Source organism: Salminus brasiliensis, chromosome 1 (assembly GCF_030463535.1).
Source record: "Salminus brasiliensis chromosome 1, fSalBra1.hap2, whole genome shotgun sequence".
Lineage (NCBI taxonomy): Eukaryota > Metazoa > Chordata > Actinopteri > Characiformes > Bryconidae > Salminus > Salminus brasiliensis.
This window is the reverse complement of record NC_132878.1, coordinates 77,327,796-77,355,506: the sequence shown is the minus strand read 5'-3', so window position 1 is coordinate 77,355,506 and position 27,711 is coordinate 77,327,796. Positions and strand designations below refer to the sequence as shown.

Below are 27,711 nucleotides of genomic sequence, written 5' to 3'. Positions count from 1 at the left end.
GGCCCTGGGAGCACATTAGACATGCGCTGTGTCGTGATCTGAACGACATCTGCTATTTATTTATCCAGGAAGGGCAGAGTCGGTATCATATACAATGTTCCCAGACACATGAATGGTGATGCATGAAATTTAGGGTCTGAAGATTCTCCAGATTCTCCTTCCTGCTGCTTCCCCTCGAGAGCAAAGCCACATCTGGACTTAAGCAGCCTCGCACAGCGGCAGCTTCCAAAACTCAAACGCACAGAAAGCAGAGCCGACTGTTACCTGGCTGTGAAAGTGAGGAGCTGGCGAAAAATCACATTCACACAGTGTTCTCTGCCAACCAAACGTAGTAGATCCACAAAAGGACGTGTTTTAAAGTTTTAAAGTATTAAGGTGTGCTTCTTTAGTTTAACACTGGAGTTTGCTAATTGTAAGGAGATTATGGGAGTTTATTCCCCATTAATTGGCATCAGGTAAATTGTGATGACTGGGATACAACACACTTGCCTCAAACCATGAAAATGGACATCAGATAGTGTTGTTACAATGACACTATGACTTTAAGGTGCACCAAGAGTTACAGAGCAGACTAGGGCAACAACCGAGTGCAGAATGCATTGAGACAGTGATCAGCACCCCCCAGCGCCCCCCTATCAGTTTTTTTCCCAGCATGCACCGGTGCCTCAGCGGGGGTCTGAGTGGGGGGACCGGTTGGGCCAAATTTGGTGAAAATGAGAGAGATGAATGGAGCAGGGTGGAGGTTGGGGGGATAGTCTCTTGGCAGTGATGCAGATAGTAAATCAAGGCTAAAAAGAACCTGTATTTTTCATCAGTTTACCAGATGGAGACTGGCCTCATCTTTCATCTGATCGCATGAGAAGAGGAGCACTAGGGAGTCTGCTTTTTTCTTTCTTTTTTTTTTTTTAAAGCCATCAAACCGTTAAATCTGTCGGGGGTGTAAGAAAGATTCAAAATGTATGTTCACTATACAAGTCTGTCATTACAGGTTCACTTTCAAATAATAAGACAATACACAAGGTCAATCCTAAAAATACTACATATTCATTTAAGACATAAATCAAATAATAAATAAGATTAATCTGTTAAATCTGTTGAGGGTGTATAAAAACATCAACAGGTACATCAATACACAGATGTGCTTAATATGCTGTTGGACCTCCATGTGGCAAAAACAGCTCAGACCTACATGCTGTACTCCACAACACCTCTGAAGGTGTCCTGTAGGATCTGGCACCACAATATTTGCAGACGGTGCTTAACATCCAGTAAATTGCGTAAAGGGACCAATGCAGATTGGACTTGTTGCTTCAGCAAATCGTACATATGCTTGATCAGACTGAGATCTGGGGAATTTGGAGGCCAGGGCAAAACCGTGAACTCTCTGTGATGTTCCTCAAATCCTTCCTGAATAGTGTGTGACAGGGCGCATTATCCTGCTGAAAGTAGAATACTCAGAATGACATCAAGCACACCAAGCCGTTCACAAAGAAACAACAGGGGTGGATAGGGGTTAGCTTGGACACTCTGACCGTTCTGCAACCACACAGGCCTGTACACTGTAGGGGGTGATGCACAGTCCTTCAGTAAACATTTCTTCAGTAAATATCCTTAAAGATTTCACACATTTCACAGTAGTCCTTCTGTCAGCTCAGACAGGATAGCCTTCTTTGCCTATCGATAAGCCTTGGGTGTCTAACTTGAACCCTGTCAACTGCTCACAGTTGTCTCTAAACTGGCTGGAATTACTTGGTCTTGGATTTTGAATACAATACAACCACCAACCAGACCAGGTACACAAAAGCAGAAGAAGAGACAACCTATTGAAACCTCTTGGGTGTGGTAAAATAAGGTGAATGCCAAGATACAGTTTTGGAAATATGATCCTTCCTATGGCAGTGATCCTCTATCTAATATAGCTCATAATTAACACTTCATGTCTACTACAAAACTGTACAAAGGCTATCACTGCAGTGAAATTATGACGGTCACAAGTTACTATAGTCTTATGCTTCCCAAGTTGTACCTTGAAACATATATGGTGACACACACAAACTCATACACACACATAACCCCATCTGCACCAGCTGTATGAGTCTGACCAATAGCCAAGCATACCAGTACTTTGGAAAAGTAGTTCAGATACACCAGCAGCTACATTTTAATGTTTGTGAAAGATTTATGGTTATGTTTTAACAATTTATAATGATCGTCTACATCCCCCCCCCCCCCCCCCAAACAAAAAAAAAGAAAAATCTCCTACACATCTCTCCCTTTAATGTCATACAGATGTGTACGAAACAAGGAAAGGCATCCCTCACAAACATGCGAGTTAAATAAATATGGAACAGTTCAGGCCAAAAAGATTTCAGATGAATCCCTGACACAATGCATGTAATATTAATGCTGTTTTTTTTCTCCTCCTCTCTACACTCCCCCACCAGTCACACTCCCGTCTCTCTCTCCCTCTCTCTCTCGGTCTGTCTCTCTCTACCTCACCTAAAATGTTGTTAATCAAGGTTCCGTTTCAAATGACAAAATGTGCAGAGTGGGGGGAGTAAGTTGCTGTGATATGGTAATTCGCCGCAGATATATCATTTTCAGACTAAAATGCTGAAGCCTGTGATTAACTGGGGGCTCGCTGTAGATGGCACGCTGATTAATTTTACCCTCTTCAGCCAATGCCAAGGTCTTCACTCTTCCCACCCGCTTCTTGCTTAGGGTGAAAATTAAATCAGTTCCTCTTTTTAATTTCTGAATAACCTTGCGCCATTTCTTCCCCCCTCCCTTGTCACAAGCACGCTCCAGAGGAGGCAAACGGAGCTCTTAGGCTTCAATAGATTTGCGAGAGTTTCTACAGCGTGAGCTGAAAGCGTTGGAACGGGAAGAAAAAAAAATACATCTTTGTAGCCTGTGGTGGTTTGTAAACTCGTTTTTTTGAGACAATTCAGATGGTAAACTGTGAGCTCGGAGCTCATTCAAAAGAGCGGAGGGAAGAATCGCTCCATTGTTTAAATATTTCTCAACGTTTGCCTTTTCCTTCTGTTTATTCCTCAGCCATGCAATCTTGACAGACACGTAATCCTCCTAAACAAAGAATCAAAGGGAGTTTTCCAGTGTCTGCAACCCGCGCACTGTAATGATCAACAGCCAGGTAATTGGACGCTTTCGATTTGATATCTCCCATATCTCCCAGGTATACCTTTGTCAATAAACCTGCCAGTTACACCACAGCTGAGCCTGAAACAAATCAAACAGACTGCCAACATTAAACAGCACTGCTCCACTTTGCTCCAAATGCTGCATTTGTTTGCTGCCCTATCAACGGCACTGCTTTATTTCAGACTGTGTGTAAATGTATGTCGGCGGTGCCATTACACTGCTATAGCTAACCAATCCCCAGTGTAAATGAGAAAGAGAGAGATGGGGGGGTGAGAGAGAGAGAGAGAGAGAGAGAGAGAGAGAGAGAGAGAGAGAGAGAGAGAGAGAGAGAAAGGGAGAGAACGCAAGAATCAGAGAAAGTGGTAGAGAGATCAAGAATGAGGAGGTAGAGAGCAAGAATGAGGAGGTAGAGAGCAAGAATGAGGAGGTAGAGAGCAAGAATGAGAGGTATAGAGAGCAAGAATAAGGAGGTAGAGAACAAGAATGAGGAGGTAGAAAGCAAGAATGAGAGGTATAGAGAGAAAGAATGAGGAGGTAGAGAGCAAGAATGAGAGGTAGATAGAGCGAGAATGAGAGGCAGAGAGAGCGAGAATGAGAGGCAGAGTTAGCGAGAATAAGAGGTAGATAAAGTGGGAATAAGAGGTAGAGAGAGTGAGAATGAGAGGCAGAGAGACAGAGAATGAGAGGTAGAGAGAGTGAGAATGAGAGGCAGAGAGAGAGCGAGAATGAGAGGCAGAGAGAGAGTGAGAATGAGAGGCAGAGAGAGAGTGAGAATGAGAGGCAGAGAGAGAGAGAATGAGAGGCAGAGAGAGAGCGAGAATGAGAGGCAGAGAGAGAGTGAGAATGAGAGGCAGAGAGAGAGAGAATGAGAGGCAGAGAGAGAGTGAGAATGAGAGGCAGAGAGAGCGAGAATGAGAGGCAGAGAGAGAGTGAGAATGAGAGGCAGAGAGAGAGAGAATGAGAGGCAGAGAGAGAGTGAGAATGAGAGGCAGAGAGAGCGAGAATGAGAGGTAGAGAGAGAGTGAGAATGAGAGAGTCTTGTTCACTCTTCCCTGTGTTAAATTGTATATATGCAGAAATAAAGAGTTTAAAAACATGTACAAAATGTCATTATTGAATGTCCTAATGGAAATGGAAGCCCTTCTGTATCCCTAAATATCCCTACATACATACCAAACATACACATACAATGGGAAAAAAAAGTATTTAGTCAGTCACCAATTGTGCTTCTCCCACTTAAAAAGATGAGAGAGGCCTGTAATTGACATCATAGGTAGACCTCAACTATGAGGGACAAAATGAGAAAAGAAATTTCAGAAAATCACATTGTCTGATTTTTAAATAATTTATTTGCAAATAATGGAGGAAAATAAGTATTTGGTCACCTACAAACAAGCAAGATTTCTGTCTGTCACAGACCTGTAACTTCTTCTTTAAGAGGCTTCTCTGTCCTCCACTCATCACCTGTATTACTGGCACCTGTTTGAACTCGTTAACAGTGTAAAAGACACCTGCCCACAACCTCAAACAATCACACTCCAAACTCCACTATGGTGAAGACCAAAGAGCTGTCGAAGGACACCAGAAACAAAATTGTAGACCTGCACCAGGCTGGGAAGACTGAATCTGCAATAGGCAAGCAGCTTGGTGTGAAGAAATCTACTGTGGGAGCAATAATCAGAAAATGGGAGACCACTGCTAATCTCCCTCGATCAGGGGCTCCACGCAAGATCTTGTGGGGTCAAAATGATCACAAGAACAGTGAGCAAAAATCCCAGAACCACACAGGGGGACCTAGTGAATGACCGGCAGAAAGCTGGGACCAACGTTACAAAGGCTACCGTCAGTAACACACTACGCTGCCATGATCTTGCAGTGCAAGACGTGTTCCCCTGCTTAAGCCAGTACATATCTGGGCGTGTCTCAAGTTTGCTAGAGAGCATTTGGATGTTCCGGAAGAGTATTGGGAGAATGTCTTATGGTCAGATGAAACCAAAGTAGAACTGTTTGGTACAAACACAACTCGTGGTGTTTGGAGGAGAGTGAATGCTGAGTTGCATCCAAAGAACACCATACCAACTGTGAAGCATGGGGGTGGCAACATCATGCTTTGGGGCTGTTTCTCTGCAAAGGGAGTAGGACGACTGGTCCGTGTACATGAAAGAATGAATGGGGCCATGTATTTTGAGTGCAAACCTCCTTCCATCAGCAAGGGCACTGAAGATGAAACGTGGCTGGGTCTTTCAGCATGACAATGATCCCAAGCACACTGCCAGGGCAACAAAGGAGTGGCTTCGTAAGAAGCATTTCAAGGTCCTGGAGTGGCCTAGCCAGTCTCCAGATCTCAACCCCATAGAAAACCTTTGGAGGGAGTTGAAAGTCCGTGTTGCCCGCCGACAGCCCCAAAACATCACTGCTCTAGAGGAGATCTGCATGGAGCAACGGTGTGTGCCAACCTTGGGAAGACTTACAGAAAACGTTTGACCTCTGTCATTGCCAACAAAGGATATATAACAAAGTATTGAGATGAACTTTTGTTATTGACCAAATACTTATTTTCCACCATTATTTGCAAATAAATTCTTTCAAAATCAGACAATTTGATTTTCTGAATTTTTTTTCAGAATAGTTGAGGTCTACCTATGATGTCAATTACAGGCCTCTCTCATCTTTTTAAGTGGGAGAACTTGCACACTTGGTGACTGACTAAATACTTTTTTTCCCCACTGTATACATAAATACACACACACTGATTTATCTCCTACGCCTGACAAAGAATTGCGTTCCCCAGTGACACTGTGCTTATAACCTTTACATGCACTGTAATCAGGGACTGCACGACCGCGGCTGGATTCCACACTGCCAAAATTGGATTTCTGAGCGCCGCTTCTGTTTAGAGAAATAACAGCAATAATAAGGAATGTGAAATAATAAGGATAAAATAGAATAACAGAAATGTAGATCATTAAGGTGGCATTTGTTTGCATGCAGGGAATAATCAACATCCCAGCTTAATGACATTAGAGCGACAGCAGAATCACACACTGATCAAATTAGTGGCTGTGGTTAATGAAAAACGGGCAGGGGGACTACAAGCCTCTTCACTGAGCACTGAAGAACTGCTTGGATCCCCCGCAAACACACACGGGCACACACGGGTAGACCCCACTCTCCCACCCACACACACAGCAAGTCAAAAGGACAATAAGGGTGTGCAAATTACACATCCTCATGCTAAAAACCTTGATGGCCCTTATTGATGGACAATGTCGTAAAGCCCCCTCGTCCTGTTTATAGACGTTTAATTGAAGACAGCATAAAACGATAAACTAAGAAACATGCATGGTTGACTCCGCCGATTCAGGCCATAAATCATACTGATGTTCAGACAAGTCGGCCAGACACAAATTCTGATGATAGATGACCCATTTAACTTTGATTTTTGAAAGCAATGAGCTCGCCGGCAATACCTCACGCTGACTAATACCGCGCGCGGTCGCGCAAGAGGAGCGGTGAGAAATCCCTTTCTCCTCACCGCAGACGCTTAAAATAATCTGGTAAATGAGCATTATTAAAAGCGGGCCGGCGAGATGGAGGGGAGAGCGGATTTGCATTAGCGGCTTCGTAATGTGTGCATGATTTGTGATATACAGCAGTCATCAACAAACTAATTCATCAGCCCCCTGTACGTCTAACGATACACACACACTACACGCACCACTATAAATATTAGCCTAGGAAGACAGACAGGACTACAATGAGATAAATCAGAGGAGAGAGAGAGAGAGAGAGAGAGAGAGAGAGAGAGAGAGAGAGAGAGAGAGAAATGAATAGATGATGATCTAAAACTAGGGTCTCACTGATATCTCAGATGACCGATCCCTGGTTTTACTAGTAGCAGCGAAAATCATCATTTTGATTTTTGCTACAAAATTTGATTTTAGCCAGAATAATTAGTTTTTACGTGCATCTAGAGGTGGGCAATATGATCATATTTTATTAAATTGATGAGATTTCACCAGTACTCAATACTATAATAATAAGTTTCAATACAAAAAGTATAATTAGTCCTGTTTAATTGGATGCAGTAAAAAACAAAAAGGAGAACAAATCAGTTTATTTAATATGCGAGAGTATTTGGACAACATTTTTTAAAATCCGTTGCTACCTGGTGAATTTTGTATATATAACAAAATATTGCAATAAATACTGCGTTTCACGAAAATGTCTTTAGACTTCGTGATATGACATTTTTACCATATAGGCCAGCCATGCCATTTCTGTACTCCCTGTTTTCATTGGAGAGCTTAGTTGTAACACTGTGTTAAATTTATCCCTGCTGTGTGGAGGCTGAACTTTAGCCTGGCTAGCTCTTCTGGGGAGTTCGTTAAAATTATCCTATGTTATTAGCACCGAGAGAGACATTAAATTAAAGCAGGTGTGAATTGTGACAATCAGCCAGAATATTAAAACCACCTGCCAAATATTTTGGAGGTCCCCCTCACCAAAAAGCTTCACAAGACCTCTGAAGGTGTCCTATGAGGAGCTGCGAGGTGGAGCCTGCAAGAGCCTTGGGCATCCATGGCCCTGTTGCTGGGTCACCGGCTGTCCTTTTTGGAGTACTTTTGGTAGAGACAGACGACTGCACACTAGGAACACACTAAGAACCTTGGTGTTTTGGAGATGTTCTGACTTGGGCATAAAGACACCATGTCGAAATGACTCAGATTCTTATGATTACCCACATCCCTTTCTCATTGTACAAATGTTGGAAGTCAACACAGGCCCCGCAGGGTAATGCATACCATGAACATATAGAGCAGAGCGCCACGCAAGAGGCCTTTGCTCACTTCTGCAGAAAAATGACAAGAATTTCCTGTAGGATGGGCTTTTTGCCACTGCTGGTAGACCCATATCACCGCCCGCTTCAATACATTGACTTTCTTCACACCATAGTGGCATGTCTAAATGCAACTGCCCCTTTTTGCCAACCATTACTGCACATGATGACCCATTTTCCACACATCAAACGAGAAATTCATTGCACTGTACCACTTCTTTTTAATCCAGGAATCCCCTTGCAAACCCAGGGGTATGTCATCTGCAAGATGATGAAGTTAGTACCACCTTAAACACAGCAGGTGACCAATTCTTTGTCCAGGAAGCTTATGCAATTAATCCAATTGAAGCTCACAGAAAAGAGAAGCAATAGCTAAATCAATAGAAACCAAACCACTACAAATTCAGATTAAACACTCCTGAGACCAGCAATGCGAGTGGGGCGGGGCTAAACTGTGGTAGTATGAATAGGTGGGGATATGTAAATAACAGTGATTTCTACACAGGCTTAACTTCCATATAAGAACTGCATGGACAGGGAAACGGAAAGATTCACTCTGAAATATTTACACTGTTTACATTTTACTTCAACCTTCATTCAGTTTTTAGGCTTTGTGAGTTTCTGCATTTAGGATTTAAGAAATGCGGTAACCAGGAACTGACAAGCATTAAACAATTCACGGTTTACAACAGATAATTAGTCAGGAAAATACTGCTTAACTAAAAGTACGCCGTAATTTTTAATATGATGGGTTATCAGAATTTGTAGCTCCTTAAAATCCGTGCTGGACACAAAATGTTGTCTGGACCCTCTGCGAAACTTTACGGCTTAAAACACTCGAGTGAATGTTCTTAAGACAAACGCAAAAAGCCTGAGGAAGAGCTTTTATCGCAATTAAAGATATTACAGGGTCCTAGTTAGTTTGAGAGTCATTACTTTTTCATGTCTCCTTTTCTGTCCTTTAAATGAGCAAGTGCCCTGTGTTTATTGGAGGTGGTGAATTATTCATTCTGGACATGCAAAAGCAGTTAAGGGGAAAACAGAGGAAACTGACAGTGTGCCAGTGTGCATGTGGGGAAAACTCCAGCTGGTGGCTCTCTCTGCCTGTGTGTGCAGCCATATGTGTGTGTGTGTGTCTGTGTGGTGACTGGGGGATTCACAGCTTAAGCATTCTAATGCAAGGCCAGAAGAGAGAGAGAGGGAGAGAATGAGAGAGAGAGGTTGCACTCCCCGGGGGACCTGTTTAGCCACACGGTAATGCCAGACTTTCAGTCTTGTTAGTAAGCAGTCTGTCTGGATATGAAGGGGAGGGGGGTGGGGTGGGGGGATTGTCACACTGGACGTTAAATTGGATTCATTAGCAAAGGCCACCATTTTCTGGTGGATGAATGGACCATACCTCCACTATCAACACCTACACCTCGTTTTTCTTTTTTCCATCATATTTGTGCACTGCTCAGAGTTGAATGGACACAGACTAATTTGGCTCCTGTTGACTGCAGATCAAGGTATTGTGGCACTACTTAAGTGTCAACCATGTGCTCGACATTTAATTGTCTGAGACCTCTCTTGCTCTCCTGGAGACCTAGCTAAAGTGAGCCGGAGTAGAGAATGGAGAGAGAGAGAGAGAGAGAGAGAGAGAGAGAGAGAGAGAGAGAGAGAGAGAGAGAGAGAGAGATTGATTAGATGAGAGAAGAGAAGAGAAGAGAAGAGAAAAAGACAAACAATCCAGGGAAAATGTAAGGAAAAGTGACATGAAAAAAAGAGTGAGAGGGGATGGAGGGGACAAATGAGAAAGCAAAAAGAGGGAATGGATATGGAGAAAGGGAGTATAAAAAAAGAATGGGCAGGTTAAGAGCAAGTATGGGAAGGAGGCAAGAGAAAACCAGAGAGAAAGAATAGAGACAGTGAGATAATGGAGAAACAAGTGACAAAGAAAGAGCGAGAGGCTAGAGGGACAAGTAAAACAAAGAAAGAGAAAGAGGATAGAGGGACAAGTGACAGAAAGAAAGAGCGAGAGGCTAGAGGGACAAGTAAAACAAATAAAGAGCAAGAGGATAGAGGGACAAGTGACAAAAAGAAAGAGCGAGAGGCTAGAGGGACAAGTAAAACAAAGAAAGAGCGAGAGGACGGAGGGACAGGTGACAGAAAGAAAGAGTGAGAGGATGGAGGGATAAGTAAAACAAAGAAAGAGCAAGAGGATAGAGGGACAAGTGACAGAAAGAAAGAGCGAGAGGCTAGAGGGACAAGTAAAACAAAGAAAGAGCGAGAGGCTAGAGGGACAAGTGACAGAAAGAAAGAGCGAGAGGCTAGAGGGACAAGTAAAACAAAGAAAGAGCAAGAGGATAGAGGGACAAGAGCGAGAGGCTAGAGGGACAAGCAAAACAAAGAAAGAGCGAGAGGACGGAGGGACAGGTGACAGAAAGAAAGAGTGAGAGGATGGAGGGACAAGCAAAACAAAGAAAGAGCAAGAGGATAGAGGGACAAGTGACAGAAAGAAAGAGCGAGAGGCTAGAGGGACAAGTAAAACAAAAAGAGCAAAAGGATAGAGGGACAAGTGACAGAAAGAAAGAGCGAGAGGCTAGAGGGACAAGTAAAACAAAGAAAGAGTAAGAGGATAGAGGGACAAGTGACAAAAAAAACAAAAAGATGGGGACAAGTGAAAAAAGAAAAAGAAAGGATAGAGGGACAAGTAAAAAAAAGAGAGCGAGAGGATGGAGGGACAAGTAAAACAAAGAGAGCGAGAGGATGGAGGGACAAGTAAAACAAAGAGAGCGAGAGGATGGAGGGAAAAGTAAAACAGAAAGCAAGAGGACAGAGAGACAAGTGAAAAAAAGAAAGAGCAGGAGGACAGAAGGACATGTGATAGAAAAAAAAAGCAAGAAACGACAGAGAGAGTGAGACTGAAGGAGTAGAGATGTACCGTGTGTAAACACTGTGTTTGTGTGTAAGCGTAAAAAGTCCAACACTATTTTCTACAAGTCTCCTAAATAGCTGACATTCCAAGTGGTACTGCAGATACAAATTAGGCATAAGAGACTACACAGAACTTTCTATCTCTCCCTGTCATGTTTCTGAGCTCTCCTGCCCCAGCTGTTACCCAACTCTGCTAGCCACTTCCATGCTGCCCTGCTCCTGCTGCCCGCTTTCATGTTGGGGCATTCTACCAGTTGAGACTTCTTCCAGTTTCATCCTTCCTCGCTGTACAACGTACTGAGCAAGTGTCCTGCGCTAGTGTCCTCTCATTCTCATTCTCTCTACATAACCCATGTGTCTTGCTCTACATCAGTCATAGTTCTCCAATATTTTACTCTACTGTACCATTATTGTACTTCTTGCTTTTACATGCTTTACATGCTTTCCAGTAGTGCTCTCTGTTGTTGACCAAAGGAGGATGGGCTCCCCTTTTAAATCTTGGTTCCCCTCAAGGTCTAATCCAATCAGTTATTGTGCGTTTAGAGCTGTAGGTACATAAAGTACCAGAACCACTTTTGAGAGAACCTTTTAAATGTTTAAAGGTCCATCACTTGGTGTAGGGGTTCTTTATCAACTTAATGATTCTTCAAACTCTCATGTCTCAGTTAAAAATGGCAATACTCAAAGACCTTTACTTTTAAGAGTGTTCGCTTGGTTCTCCATCAAAAAGCTCTACCAATTTGTTTGAATGCTCTGGAGAAGTTGCAGATGAGTCTAAGGCCATAAGACCCAATGAGAAGCATCAGCTAGAGGTGTAACGAATTAGGCTGTGGATCAGTAGAACAATGTTCTAGTGAGTGATGGAGTTCCATCCAATACCTATGGGATTGGTGTGATTGGTGATCAAGAACTAATCATCCAACCTAAGCACCTGACATTACTAATGTTTCTATGGCAGAATGCAATCAAATCCTCACAGCAACGTCACAACATGATTAGAGGCTGTAGCTGTAGCTTACTGCCATTGATTTCAGAGGAAATGTTGTATGAGCAGGAGTCTACATAGTGTAGATGGTGCAAGAACAATTTATGTAGTGTGCAGGATTAAACAAAAGCTCAAAAGGGAGGAGACAGCAGTGTGGGGAGGAGCTGAACATCCCACCGCAGACTGATTTAAGGCTGGGCAGCCGTGCTGTGTACCTGGCCTCAGCTCACGCTCAGCTCCAGCCAGCTGGAAGGAAGGAAAGAGCAGTGATATTTGGATGGATGAGTCCGGTGGCAGGAAGAGAAAAGCACCAAACAGCGAGCTAAAGCGTTCCCCTGTCCTCACATGCTTGATTTCACCCCTTAATTAGAGTCATTCATCAGCGCGTGAGAGAGATGAGGCGGCGCGCCGGCCTCTGCCACACCACACCTTGCCACCTGTCAAAATTACAGCTTTCAGTTCATGCGCCATCCCTCAAATAGTTATTTTTTACAAGCCTGGCTGCGTCTCACAATTCACTATTTACTATGGTCTTGCCCCTGCTGCCGTGCAAGCCTCCAGACAGGCACACTCACAAACACATACACACAGACGCACAGACACAGACGCTAAGGAGGAGGAGGAGGGGGGGGGGGGTTGGTTGTGGGTAAAGGATGTCGTAATGTCAGTGTCAGACAGTGCTAATGGTCATTAGGCTGCAGATCAATTCCAATTAAAAGCCATTAGCAGTGTTATTAGAGAAATGATTATTGTTTTCATAATTCAGCCAAACAATCAGCTGCTTGTCCTTGGCCTGTATGTGTGTGTGTGGAAAATGCAAGCAAAGCTTAAAAGCTTTAGACTGTCAGTTAGAACGTGTCTTTTTGCAACGGGCTTTTTTTTAAAGCAAAGCTTGATTCAAAAAACTAAAGCAACAACCGCCCACAAAACAGAGACACAAGCTGTATTCATATATGAAGTCCAGAAAATCAGGTCCAGACATTTTCTACTGTTGCTTTCCAGTAGCTTTTCATTGTTGTCCAGAGGGTGATAGGTTCCATTTTTGAGTCTTGGTTCCTCTCAAGGTTTCTCAAATCAAATCAAATCGACGTGAGTTTACTGTTGTACGTACTACTGTTAGTAGAACAATGTTCTCTGTGAGTGATGGAGCTCCATCCAATTCCTATGGGATAGGTTAGATTGGTGACCAAGAACTAATCATTTAACCTAAACACCTGATATTACTAATGTTTCTGTGGCAGAATGCAATCAAATCCTCACAGCAATGTCGCAACATGATTAGAGACTGTTGCTGCAGCAAAAGTAGACTATACTCTTATAAAGTATATTATACTCTTAAAAATAAAGGTGCTTCAAAGGGTTCTTTGAGCGATACCATAGAAGAATCACTTTTGGTTTCATGAGGAACCATGTTTTTAACAGAGCTGTGGGAGTGTGAGAACCTTTAAAAGGTTTAAAGGTCCATTACTTGGTGTAGGGGTGTATATACCAATTAAAAAAATCTTCACACTCTCACATCATTGTTACAAACATGGTTCTTTACGGAACGGATTCTAAAATCACAGAAACCCCTTTGTTTCCAAATGTATCATCACACCCCTCCTTATTAGTGAATTGGGCTACTTTCATGTGCTACCATTGCTGATACATGTGTTCATTTGTGTACGCATACATTGGTTCTTGGTTGTGGACGCTCTGGAGAAGCTGAAGATGAGCCTAAGGCCAACAGACCCAATGATGAGCAAAGTGCAATTTTTAGGCAAAGCTTGCTTCAGAAACAAAAGCAACAGCTGCACAACTTGGCCCGAAACAGAGACATAAGCCGTATTCACATATTAACTCTGGAAAATGTCCGGGGAATCAGGTCTGGACATTTTCTGCAGTAGCCCTTTCACACATCTAGCATACAGCCAGTGATTTTTCGTGTCAGACATGTTCTCACTAAAGGAAATGTTGCATGTGGTTTAGGCAAGGGGCGGCGCCTGTGTAGCGTATGCATGTACCCACTGTCAATTCTTTGGAAAATGAACTGCTCTATTCGCACATGGGCTCACTCGGACATTAAACAGACTTTGTACTAGGGGGCTGACAAGATAAAGTCTGAAAAGCCTAGTAGAAATGATGCGGACAATGGTGTTCACGCATAGTTCCTCTGGGTAATGTCCGGAAAAGTTCTTGGTTACTATATATGAATGAAAGCGCTAAAAAACAAGAAAAAAAATATGATCAAAAACTTGTGTGTGAAAAAGAGGCTTCAATGTTTTACGCTGGGATCGTGGTACCATAGTTCAGACGTCATGATGTCATCATTTTAGCTTAGTGTATACTGCACTATGACCACTATGCAAGCTGTGCCATCGCCTAAAGCTTCCAAACCGTTCTCCATCATAAGCAAGAGGTGAATTAAGTGTGGTCTCACCTTGGGGTGGGCTGCTCTGGCCTTTTCTTCTTTTCTGTTCACCTGTTCTCGCTTCAAGCTGAGCCGTTTGTGGCTCTGGAAAAGGCGCTCTTGCTGCCGGTTCAAATTCCACAGAAGGCCCGCTGAAGGATCCCGCAGAACGGTTCGGTCTTCTTCATGCGCCCCGTTATTGTCCGGACCACGGGGCTTCTGTTCGCGGGGGTCCTGCATAGAAAGGGGCAGTATAACTGAGTTAACCTTTTACTCCATCCATCTAGCCAACAGCATTGTCTCATCCTTCCGCTGCCTGCGCTGGTATTTAACCTACGGAGCGGCACCTCGATGCCTACAGCTTTCAAAAGAAAGGTGACCACAGGAAATAGAAAAAAAAAAAACACAGCTTGCCTTATAATACACCTCTGTGTCTGGCTTTAGGCTGAGGCACTATGGTATTTTGGTGGTGTGACAGGGCATTCATGTTTAGGCCAATCCGATGCATTTCAGAAATGAGCTTATTTACTGAAATAAACAGATGGCTCGCTCGGGGACAGGTCATTTCTGTGTAAGGGAAAAGATCAGAAGTAATCAGGTCACACCTTGGAGGCCCCATTTGGCGTCCACTATCTTATTAACTTCTATTTGATCTTTCTAAAACTGTCCGGTACGCTTGAAAGCGACAGCATCCTTCACTAAGCATTTCTAACATGCCTAAGGTAAGTTCTACACTTCAGCAAGTATTCCTGGAATTCGGGCAGTGTTTCCCTCGACACTGTGTCACGGAATTCACTAGCAGCTTTGCCTGTTTTAGTGCTGGTCATCTTAAGTGCGGGTCACCACCTTATTGATCACCAAGGCCAACTCTTTCACACCCTCAGCTTCATCACACCTTTCCACATATACTCCATCTCTACCTCGAAGACACCGGAGAGATTGGGGCACTGCATAAAACCTGACAGGGATATTTTATGCAGTTTAATGTATTTTTTGTAGTTATGTAGCAATAGTCATCTGGGACTTTTGACAGCAATCAAACAAATATTTCTCAAGATTCTCTCTAAAGACATTTTTGTACTATAAAATAATCATAAATGTGTGGATGCAAAGTCGCAGAATTCACACATTCCACTTCTGTCTAAATGTATGTGGACTAGAGCTGGACAATATGATGATATTTTATCGAATCGTGATAAATTTTGTTATGGTTATAACAATATGCTTTTCTAAGCATATTGAGGATATTTATAGTGCTTAATAAAAACACTGATCAGCTGCAGGTCTCATTACAAACTGTGTAATTAATGGCTGGTTTAATTAGATGAAGTGCAGCAGGCGTAAAAATCACTGTACTCAGGTTGAGGGACATTATCTGAATTTTTTAACTTTTAAGAATCAGTCGCTACTGAAGTTTTTATTCTGTGATTACATGTCTTACAATGTCTTTTAATATCGTAATATAATATTTTTACCATATCGCCCGACCCTAACCAATAGAATAGGACTCTCTAGAGCAGATAAACATGAACATATGGGCACCATGGCTAAAAGGGTATAAAGCTCCCCAGTATTAAGCTGTGAAGCAGTGGAACTGTGTCCTCTGGAACGGTGGTGCTCCATCCAGTACTTTTGGGAGGAGTTGGGGAGTTAGGGGTGAGGTGGGATGGTAATCATTCAGTCTTGACCTCACTAATGCTCTTGTCGCTGAATGCAATTACAGCAATGCTCCGAAATCTAAGAGTAACCATTCCTTCAACAAAAACAGGGTAAACTCTTTAATACCCATTCCAATACCATGCTTACAGCTCATAGTGAAAGCAAGTATAGCCTCCATACAACGGTGTTTGTTGCAATGCAATAGCATCCATCCATTAAGTTGAGTACATTATATACAGTATGATTGTAAAGGGAGCCCACGCAAATGACCACTAACTCATGTCTGGTTGGAGATGGTGTGTAAAAACACCTGCATGAAACAGGGGGTGCTCCATGTGTAAGATAAGATAAGATAATCATTTATTAGTCCTACAGTGGGGAAATTCTCAGTGTCACAGCAGAAATGGGATAGCAGGACACTCAGATGCATCACATCACATCCCAGTGTGATGTATTAATTGGGGCGTGTCATTCGGAAACGATATGTTAATAAGGAACTGGTTTGTGGTGCTTTTTTCTATACACACAGAATTAGATTCATCACTTGTGCTGAAACCTCTGCTAATACCTGAGGAATAAGGGTCACTATTAAAATGAAGCCTCCCATAGTTAATAGACTGGCGTCCATACTCTGTGATCTACATATAAAACGAGACAAATTAGGAAGGCTATTGTGTGTAAACTCAACAAAAGCTGTACCACAAATAATACACATGAATATAATAAATACTGTCAAACAATAACTGACTACAAAAAAAAAGTTACATTTAATACAGCCCCTTTTATATAAAACATACAAGCAACATAAATCTGGAAAATAAAATAAACTTTGTTTGCAGCACCACATCAGTGTATGAACATATATATTTATTTAGATTGATGTGGTGCTGTGAACAAAGTTTTATTTTTCAGATTTGTGCTGCTTTTATTTATTTTTTTATATAAAATATTATATAATAGATAATTATACTGACTCTTACAATTATATAGCAAACTGTGGAAGGTTGTGCACCGCTCTCTAATGTACACAATAGTCTGGAAGGAATCCCAGAAAAAAGCTCAATATCTGTCATAATTATATGTGGATATTAATAACAGTGCAAATATTAATCTTAGAAGTAAACATTAGGCGGCTTAAAAGAAAATTGCGAATAAATCAGATTATCCTATAGAAAAATCCTCACAAAGGATCTGGGATGTAATAAGTAACACAGACAGATTTTTCCCTTCATATAACAGTCGTATAGGTAGAAAGTAGCAGGCAATTCATAAAGCGTTCAGCTCTGGCACATACATATTTCACCTTCAATTTTACTTTTTTCATAACTCTCCCAGCCACAAAGGAGATTCAATTAGGTTTTCTGATTGGGGCGCTGGCATTCTGTCGGGTCATTCAAAGGTTAAAGAATTCAGTGCTACAAACACGATTATGCTACTGTAGCATTTGATCAGGCCCTCTGTTTATCATGCAAGCCTGACCCCCATGTTGAGGTCTCAAAATAATGCCACTCGAAGAGATTCCCCGCAGGTAATTGCCGGGGCATTTTTACATCCTCGATTGCACGGCTACCACCATTTCACATTTAAACACTTTCAGAAGAAGCAGAATGCAGGAGCGCGGTGGGAGCGACATTACCGCTACTCAATGATGCTGAAAGCCGAGTGCACATTAAATCATTTTTATATAGTGAAGGTACAGGCAACATAATGTCATTTCCTTCCCTCTTTCTACTATGCTCACTGAAAAAGGGAGGGGGAGAGAGAAAGAGAAAGAGAGAGAGAATGAGAGAGAGAGAGAGAAATGAAGATGGAAATAATCAGATACTTAATTTAATATGTCTGAGTTCAGGGTCCATCTGCTCTCTCTCCTTATACAAGTGACTTCATACATTATGCTGTAAAGTCAAGTGTTATTGAGCCACAGAGCTCAGGTAATTACTGGACATGCACATAACAAAATCACAAGATGAGGGAAAATGCAATATAGTGTATTATATATATATATATATATATATATACACACATATACACACACACACATTGTAATGTAAATTTGTGGTGCCCTTGATGAAATGACACAGCAGGGGCACATATTTTCTAAGTGTAAAAAAGTGAGTGTTCTAATTTGACCACAAGTGCCCACATTTACATTAAGACTGTATGAGGCTCAAGGGTTATAAGAACCAATTAATTAACAGGTGTCACAATACTTTTGTCCATATAGCAATTGTGTGTGTATATATATATACCTATATACCTATATACACACACTATATATATAGTTAGATGAATTTACAATGAATATTTTTATGCAATTTCATTTGAGTCAGTGAGCATGAAGGGACTATGTAAAAATGCCAATAATTCCTCTACATTTCACGCAAATGTCTGGTGAAACCTTGAATTAAAGCTTAAGTTCAATCACTTCTTGATTCCTTCATTTCAAATTCACTGAGGTAGTGTACAGAAGTAAAACTACGTAAGTTATGTCACTGCCCAAATACTTATTCCAAGTAATTTTCTATTGGTCTGTTCGTCAAGAACCGTTCACACAACTGGCATTTCCAAATGGTGCAATCTGTGAGAGGAGATGTGTATGTGAGCTGGCAGATGCCCATGAGTGGCAGGACTGACAGATTGACAGGAGAGAGGAACTAAGCCATTCTTTCCATCCAGAGCGAGCAGCAGGGCCAATTTTACTCTCTTGGACTTCTGGCCACAGATGACTGCTGCGTCTTCAGGGTTTAAGTTTGGGTCCCAGTGACAGGACACAGTCCTCTTGGTCACATGCACAACTCTGAGGTTCTTTACTGTTATTTTTCCTGTTTCATTTTCTTTTTTTTCTATGCTAATGTACCTCCATAAGCAATCCAGCTACATGTCTCCTTCTGTCTCTAATCACTGCTGGTCCCAAATGCTAGTCTGCACTGTGTATGTCACACACCCACACACACACACTGACACGCACCTTTATATATATATATGAAAAAAAAACATTCCAACAACAGGGGACAGGTGAGTGTGTGAATAATGCATGAAGAGTTTTATATTGGGAGTGATGCTTGTCAATCATGTCTGCCTAAATCAAGACAGCACAGATCATTTCCATTTCAACTATCGGATATTCAGGTTGGAGGCACAGCTCCAGCATCTCGCGCAACCGCCACATCTCGCAATCGGACGGAAAGGGATATCCCTAGCCGTGCTTTAATTAACGCTGGGAAAGCCTTTGTCTCACCCGCACCCTGATAATTCAGACAGACGCATTCAATATCTGTATTTACATGCCAGGATGTGAACTGAGCAAACAAGCTCATTTAAAAGTTCACATGCTAATGTATGACATTTAAAGCAAACTTTACACGAGGAAAGGACATACAACAAAAGGCTCGCTTTCTGTTCCTCCTCTCTGAACTCGTAGAGCTTCCATATTCATGACCTTAAAACTGTGGCACCTTTACGAAAGGCTTTAGGACACAGACTATCCCCTTTTTCCATTTTTTTCCTGCCTAAAACGATTCAACCAAAATCCATACAAACAGAGATGTTTATGTATGGTGTCTGGTGTGCATGTGTGTGTGGGTGTCTGTGTAGGTGTGTTGATTACCTGGCTTATGGAGTGTGTGCTGGAGTTCCTGGCCTTGGCCTGCAGAAGCTGGAGCTGTTTTACCCGAGAGGTCAAGTTGGACACCTCCACCTCGTTCTGTATCCGAGAGTTCACAACTCTATCCACAATCCTCTCCTGCCCCTGCAACCGGACCCACAGACACATATACACACACAATGTTGTATAAACTAGTTTGAAATCAAAAGGTTGTAATCACTTGCTACAGTATTAACTGCTGTTATTTTATATAACCTACACAAGTAATAGTAGATTTAAATAGTTTTAACCATTAAGCATTTTAAGTGTGTTGGTGTACATGACGGATATATCTGAATTATTTTAACATGTAACTGCAATCAGAATGTTTTAGTACTGGTAAAGCTGTTTTCAAAAGTTTGAACAGTTGTGTATCCTATATATATAATATGCAAAATAGGCAAAACCAGCAAGAAATCCTAAATCAGATATCAGAGTAAAAACCTTTCTGATTCCAGCACAAATCTCATCTAGATTTAGCACTCACTTATTAGTTATGAGTGTGTTTCTTCTTGTGGGGTTAAAAAAAAAGTAGTTTAAGTAGTTTTAACAAAACAAAGTAAAAGTTTTGAAGTAAAAATAAAGTACAAATATTGGAGAAGTATTATCAAATATTAGCATCATCTAATACTCAATATTCTACATGTCTACAAGTAGTCTCATGCCATTTCCAGTCAATATAATCAATATATTTGATAAGATAATTACAAAGATCAATATTATCCAATATTCACTAATAATTTCTATATTAGTGTCAGAAAAAGATTTTGCGAAACAGTATTATCAAATATCAGTATCATCTGTTACTCAAAATTTCAATATCAGTAACATCCATCACTCAAGATTTCAATATCCGCATCATCTGATACTCAATATTTCAATATCAGCATCTTCCGTTACTCAAGATTTCAATATCAGTAATATCCAATACACCAGATTTTAATATCAGTAATATCCAATACACAACATTTTAATGAGTATCATCTGTTACTCAATATTTCAATATCTGTATCATCTAATACTCATGATTTCAAGATCAACATCATCCAATACTCAAGATTTCAATATCAGTATCATCCAATATTGGATGATGCTGATATTGAGATCTCAAATTTTGGATGATGCTGATACTGAAATCATCCAAAATTTGACATTTCAATATCAGCATCATCCAATACTCGAGATTTCAATATCAACATCATCTGATCCTCAAGATTTCAATATCTGTATCATCTGATACTCACGATTTCAATATCCGTATCATCCGATACTCAAGATTTTAATATCCGGATCTCCCGTTCCTCAAGATTTCAATATCAGCATCTTCTGCTACTCAAGATTTCAATATCAACATCATCCGATACTCAAGCTTTCAATATCAGTATCATCTGATACTCACCATTTCAATATCCGTATCATCCGATATTCTGTATTTCAATTAATAACCATTTTAGTTACTATCCAAAACCACCACTGAGTCTTATATATTGATGATCGTAGTAGTAGTAGATGATCAAGATGATATGTAATTGTTTAAAAAAATTATAAAGAGGTGTTAGGGTACTACTTTGCCATCATTTTTTATGTAGCTTTAAGAAGCATTACACTTTTCAGATGTCTGGTTCCTATTACCACCCCTGTGAACAATTCAGATTCAGTAAGTTTCTCTAGAACAACACAAGCAACATTTCACTCCAGCCACTCTGTATGGTTTACTGTACATCTGTACATCTTAGTAGTAATTAAGGGCACAATCCACAGTCAGGGGACATCCAGACAGTCTGTGTTTCGGCACTTTATTTGCATGCTGAGAGCCAGTCATTAACAAAGAAAGCCTTGCTTATGGGGGGGGGCATACAATAGGCATCTTTAATTAAGCGGTTTCAGCTCTGTTAGTTTTCATGTCTTAGCAAGTAGTCTGCTGTTTATCGGTCAGAGGGTCTGGATTTGCTCCTACTCCTCTTCGACTCATCCTCGTTTTTCTGAGGCTGTGAGTTTGGACACAAAAGAAAACCACAATGTCAACCAATTGGACCTCACTTAAGCAACCTTGATGATCGATTGGCCAAGCAGTGGATGAACAGGAGGCCGTATCTGCAGCGTGGTGTTCAAACTGCTCATTCATTAAAAGATGCTCTTCCTTATTGATTTTGGCTTAAGTAATGAGAAAGCTTATCCAAAAATCTTTAGCATTTGGGCTCAAGTTAAGGAAATCGATGCCACCATTTCCCATTCGAACAGCATATGTGAATTTTATGTACAAAAGACAAGATAAATCCCGAATCGGATAAATCAATAGGCTTTGTCGATGCAATATAAAGCGGGCAAATTACATTTTTACCCAATTAAATTCAGCTGTAAACAGCTTAAGGCCAATCAGTTCATATTTACTATAATCAGTGTTTCACAACTCATTTAAAGCGCCCTGCCTCCAATACCTAACTCTAAATGGCTGGAAGAGTCCATTATCTAGAAAAAATATTTTCATTACCAGACAGAAAACAGAGTCAGCTATTTAGCTTCTGCGCCATTGTAAAGCCACTGTTTACAGCAGTGGTGTCAGCTAGCTTTCATAACATTTCCACAAGTATAATCCAAACTAAAACAACGTATTGGACGATTTCTGGAGCCTTTCGCCAGAGTTGAAACTTTTTAAAACAAGTCAGATGTTGAAGGTGAACTCGGACGCAGAGCTTCATGCTCTTCATTCCTGCATTAGTGTTAAGGAGAGCATGGTTATAGCGGAGGGGTCAAGAGGAATAAGGGAAGACTTGCATGACCTCAGCAAGAAGAGCTATGAATTAAACTCCAGTCACCTTTTCAGAATGTTTCCTCTTCAGAGAGCTCTCCTAAAGTTCACTCAGTGAACCCGAGCTAATCTCTAGTGCTGAGTAATGGAGAGTCCTAAGCAGTAAGTCGGCAGACTGCGTCAATGCATTCAAAAGTCAAGAATACCAAGTATAAGCCATGCACAGAATCAATGGGATGAATCTACAGCTTGGGTGATAAACATAATTACTGTAAAGCCATTGTTCAGTGCAGTGGCATTAATGATCTTCTCCAAGTGAATGATCTAAAAATCCCCTTGTATGGGCTAATATCTAGCTAGAATATACAATATAATAGTGTGTGTAACTGTAAATAAACAGGGATATTCTCAAATAGTCTGCACCAATTAAACAATGACTGATCGGTATTAGAGATTGGTATTAATTTATTACTGATCGGTATTAATGGGCCCAAAGTGTTCCATGAATTCCTCATACCATTACACCACCTCCACAAGTCTGGACTGTTGATACAAGGAAGAATAGACTCTTGCTGTTTTGGTGAGCCTGTGCCCACTGCAGCCTTTCTGTTCTTGGCTGGCACAACAAGTTGAACCCTTCTACTATTGTAGGTCATTCACCTCCACATGTGGTGCATGCTGGGATGCTTTTTGGCTCGCCACGATTGTAGAGCAGGTATATGAATTACTGGAGCCTTTCTGTCAGCTTGAACCAGTCTGACTATTTTTCGTTGACCTCCCGCATCAACAAGACGTCCCCGTCTGCAGAACTGCCGCTCAATGTTTTTTTTCTTTATTCCATCATTCAAAGCATTCAGTAAACTCTAGAAAACTATGGAAATGTTTTCTACCAACAATCATGCCACGTTTAAATACACTAACATGGCATTTTTCCCTCATTCTGATGGTTGATGTGAACATTACCTGAAGCTGCTGACCTGCACCTGCATGATTTTATGTATCGCACTGCTGCCACATGATTGGCTGGTAATTGCATAAACGAGTTGATACACAGGTGTTCCTAATAAAGTGCTTGAGAGAGTAAGAGAGAAAGAGAAAGAGAGAGAGAGAGAGAGAGAGAGAGAGAGAAAGAGAGAGAGAAAGAGAGAGAGAGAGAGAGAGAGAGGGAGAGAGAGAGAGAGAGAGTGAGAGAGACTTGATAAGGCCATTGTGGCTGGAAGCAGGCGGGCATAAGTGACATCGAGCGAGCTGTGAAAGCTGCCCGCTGGGGATTCCTCCTGCAGTGGCACCGTGGCAAAGGTGAGCTACTACACTCACTTACAGACAACATTTCCCAGGGGTCATTTCCTTGCTCATTAATATTCATTTCAACCTGATTTCTAGTACATCTGCGACATGCTGAGGCTTTGATGTGCCATATCATGTGCCTTAACGCCACGTTCCCGGCGCACGCATATGCAAAAGAGCCGCTCTCACACATCTTCAAAAGCGAAGCGCGAGCTACAGATTCTTACAAGGGCCCTGTTCGTCTGAGCTCATCTTCTCTGCACCACTTTTTTTGCGCCCTAGACGGCCATGGCGGCCCAATTTACAGGCACGGTTTAATCACACATAAGAAATAACCGGCTCCTCTGTTGGCCAACCATGACATTTCAATTGTGCAGCCAATAAAAGTATTACATGAAGAGAGCTGGGGGATGATGTACTAGCTGGAAAAACCTGGAGACCCAGGTTACCATGGTGAGCTCCTTTTTCAATGCATACAAGGTCAAGAGTAAGTGACCTGGTGATGAAGAAAGGTCTTTTCACATAATAATATGGACTTCTGAGCTGGGCTGTGGTTTTCACTGCAAAGCTGATAGAACTGCATTCACCTGTATTTTATACATTCTCTTTTTAGACTCTTACCTTTGCACTATTTGTGTGTATTTACTCTCTCAATCCTAGCCAAAAATCACATACTGACATGCCTTTATATTTAAATATATATATATATATATATACACACACACACACACACACACATACATATATAATTAACCATCTGAGGTGTCAATACTAACTGTGTATCAAATACCTGCAATTTGAACAGAACCAAGAAGGTGTCTTTTATTCTAGTAGAAAAATATTTTGAATAATTAAGGATGAGCATCATTAAGGATGGAGGTGCAATAACAGATGTCCGCTGCACCATGTCAGCAAGAGGATGTCACGACAGTAGGTTAAAAACTGCATATGCACAGTATAGCTTTGAAAACGAACAGAAAATGGTAAAGCATTGTCAAAATGTGGGGTAATAAATAAGTTGCAGGTATATATGGACTTACTTTCCATGTTAATAAATTACAATACATTATAATACACAACACACTACTTTTTTACAAATTTAATCTGATACCTAAAACCTTTGCCCAGTACAGTACGTGTACATATCTACACATATGTATTCTATATATATTTAAGTAGGTATAAGAAGTTATTTATGGAAGCAAAAAACCTTCTTAACTTTCTAAATGGATATTAACTACTAATTACTTATATAGCTGCACTGTTGTTCTGTGGACATATGCATCTGTATTAATTTGCAACTGGCATCACCTGTGTTTTATCTACAACACCAATTTGATAGACTAACAAGTTCCAGTAAAGAGGTATTTTACTTTTGTTACTTTTGTACTTCTACTCAAGCTGTGATTTTGTTTTTATTTTATGTATTTATTTTTTTTTTGGAGTTATGGTTTCACTAAAATACCAATACTGACCATATGTATTATAGATAGATATTTAGAATTTCTGAAGCCTAAACCCAACCCTAACCCCAACTTCAGTAATACAAAAAATAATTATTTTGCTCCTTAAAAAACCATAAAACCCAAATACACAGAATCTCTTCACTGCATTCAATTTGTGGATTTTATCTACACCTGTAGAAACAAAACAAAGACTTGAGAAGTCACGGTCAATTATGAGCCCAAATTGGCATTAACGATTGATTCCGCATGGTCAAAAGGTCCTCTCCCAGTTGACTGACATATTAGCCATACCCCAGACACAAGGAGTCAAGCAATAATCAGTAATGATTGGAGCAGCAAGGCCAGGGCACTTAATGTGCTGACAAACACACTGCAGCTCCTTAAAATGCATTTTCAAATAAAGCTACTTATAAAAGTCATCAAACACTGGATAACACTGCATTACATGCTTCTTTAGATACTGCATTCACACAGCAAACTCCCCAAGGTGTTACATAAAACCCTTATGGTGGTTATTTGTTTCAAGCTGAAGCTATAGATACATCTTTTCACATAAGACAGTTTGCATATATTGGATTGCTGGGCACTGTCACTGTGTTTAAAAAATAAATAAACACTATGGCTTGCACTAAGACTCTGAATAATCATCCAGTTTAAACATGCACATTAATTGTGTGTTAGGAAAGACAACTGACCTTCATTCTATTGATATCTCTCACTCCAAACTGGCTATGTCTCCTGAATATGAGTGCCTTATCCAAAGCATTCAAAAGAAGGAACGCACCAATGCTGGCATGTGACCCTTTTTTCTTTAGTGTTGTCCATCAACACTGATATAAATTCCCTTTTTCATTATATTAAATGTTTGATGTTAGTCGATATATGGAACTGTGGTTCTGAACACAAACAATAAATAAATAAATAAATAAATAATTCTTATAAAATATCTTACTTTGCTTGTCTGTATGTCCTTGGGTTTTTGTCCGATCCTCACAAAACTGACAAGAAAGTATTCACAGGACCCTGAAATATTATGTAAACAATATGGCTTCCATATGCAAATGAATGAATGAACTTTTGGATCGGAGCCAAACAAGTAAAATGCCATTTTTACTATGACAGGGAATTTTTTCTAAGGGGGTTTATCCATGTTGGTGCATATATGTCAAACAGATGTTGCAGTAAAGGTCACAGGTGTTTCTCACTGAGCATACATCCAATCAAGCTGGAACTTTGCATGCTGCTTCTGTGAACAACAAGTGACAATACAATAATGACTTAATGATAATTCATTAATTTTGGCCGCTATTGGTCAATCAAACTGACATGTGGACAAGACACTTTGCTATCATGCAGTATTGTGTCTCCAGCTATTTTTGATTACTTTTTTTTGTTTTTTAAAAGGTCTAACTTTGCATGAGGGTAAAAGTTCAAACAGGGATTTCTAACAGCAGCCTTACCTGTAAAACATTGCTGACATTAGTCAATCAGCTGTCAGGAGACAAGGTTAAAACTGGAGAAGAGGTATGAAACTTTACTCCTGTTTCTATGCTGTATTAAATGTTTTGTGTACACTACACATAAGGCCTACACATCAGATGGTTGCTCTCCGACAGCTAATCAACTTCATAATTACAATGTTTGCAGCAGTTACCTTAAATTTTAACTGCTTTGTTTTAAATCTGCTTCACAGTATCCAGCGGTCAAAAGGTCAACATGTTTGAACGTTCACATATGTCACCTCTGAAGGCCCCTGCTGAGCAATCTAGACAGAGTGAGGCACTCTAAAGCACGATGACTCCCTATCCATTCACTTTAGTCTGTAAAAACAAAAACAAAGGTCTGAACTGGTGCTGTAGGTCTAACAGAGCTGAATGTAGGCAGAGTGTATTTAGCTCAGATGACTTAAACCCAATCATGCATTGTTAAATTGGGGCCAAGCTTTACATACTATTGAGAATAACGCTTTGACAAAGCATGCAAAATTTGATGTCTGTTTGCTTCCATGCAATGTCAGAATGCTATAAATGTGAGCTGGGAAGAACTGTATTTGTGTAAATGAATATATTTCTATATTACACTAGTTTAGTTATTGTATAACTGTATGAATGTCTAATTGTGTATATCAATGCATACTAAGCTCAATATATTAACCTCAAAAGATCAATCTGTGAAAAGCTTGAAATTAGGAGTGCACAATATATTGTCTAAGCAGTTAATTACAATGTACCCATGCGCAATAGTCAATAGTTTTGTGCAATTTCATCATTTGTGTTACTGCTTATACAAAAGGAAAATGTACACCATTCTCATTTTCAATGAGAATGTTGTTTTTTTTATTATTATTTTGGTACTGTTTTTTCGTTACATCCTTAATTCTATTCAGAGAGTGACAGGGAACCACTACTAAGAATGGCACATTAGCCGGGGGAAGAAGCTTCTCCGCCATTTATTTTAGTAAAACTGTATAACAACACACATGCAAAACAGTCTTAATGCTACTTATTGCTCTTTTACAGTCAAAGCCACATGCCCTGACCAAAGCAAGTTTGCTCAAACACATTAGTATCTCTTAAACAGTAAATCATTTAGACTAATGCTAGCCCTGTAAATGT

The 27,711-nt window shown here is 40.6% G+C and overlaps 1 protein-coding gene across 1 annotated transcript in view; it reads right to left on the bottom strand.

Annotated features, from left to right (window-relative positions):
• The window catches only part of LOC140564368 (uncharacterized), a 179,097-nt gene that overhangs the window by 111,833 nt on the left and 39,553 nt on the right, over positions 1–27,711 (bottom strand). Inside the window, exons 9-10 of the mRNA XM_072689769.1 lie at positions 19,559–19,690; positions 14,323–14,526 (exon numbers count right to left, since the gene is read on the bottom strand). Coding sequence (XP_072545870.1) covers positions 14,323–14,526; positions 19,559–19,690 — 336 coding nt within the window. The remainder of the gene's footprint in view (positions 1–14,322; positions 14,527–19,558; positions 19,691–27,711) is intronic.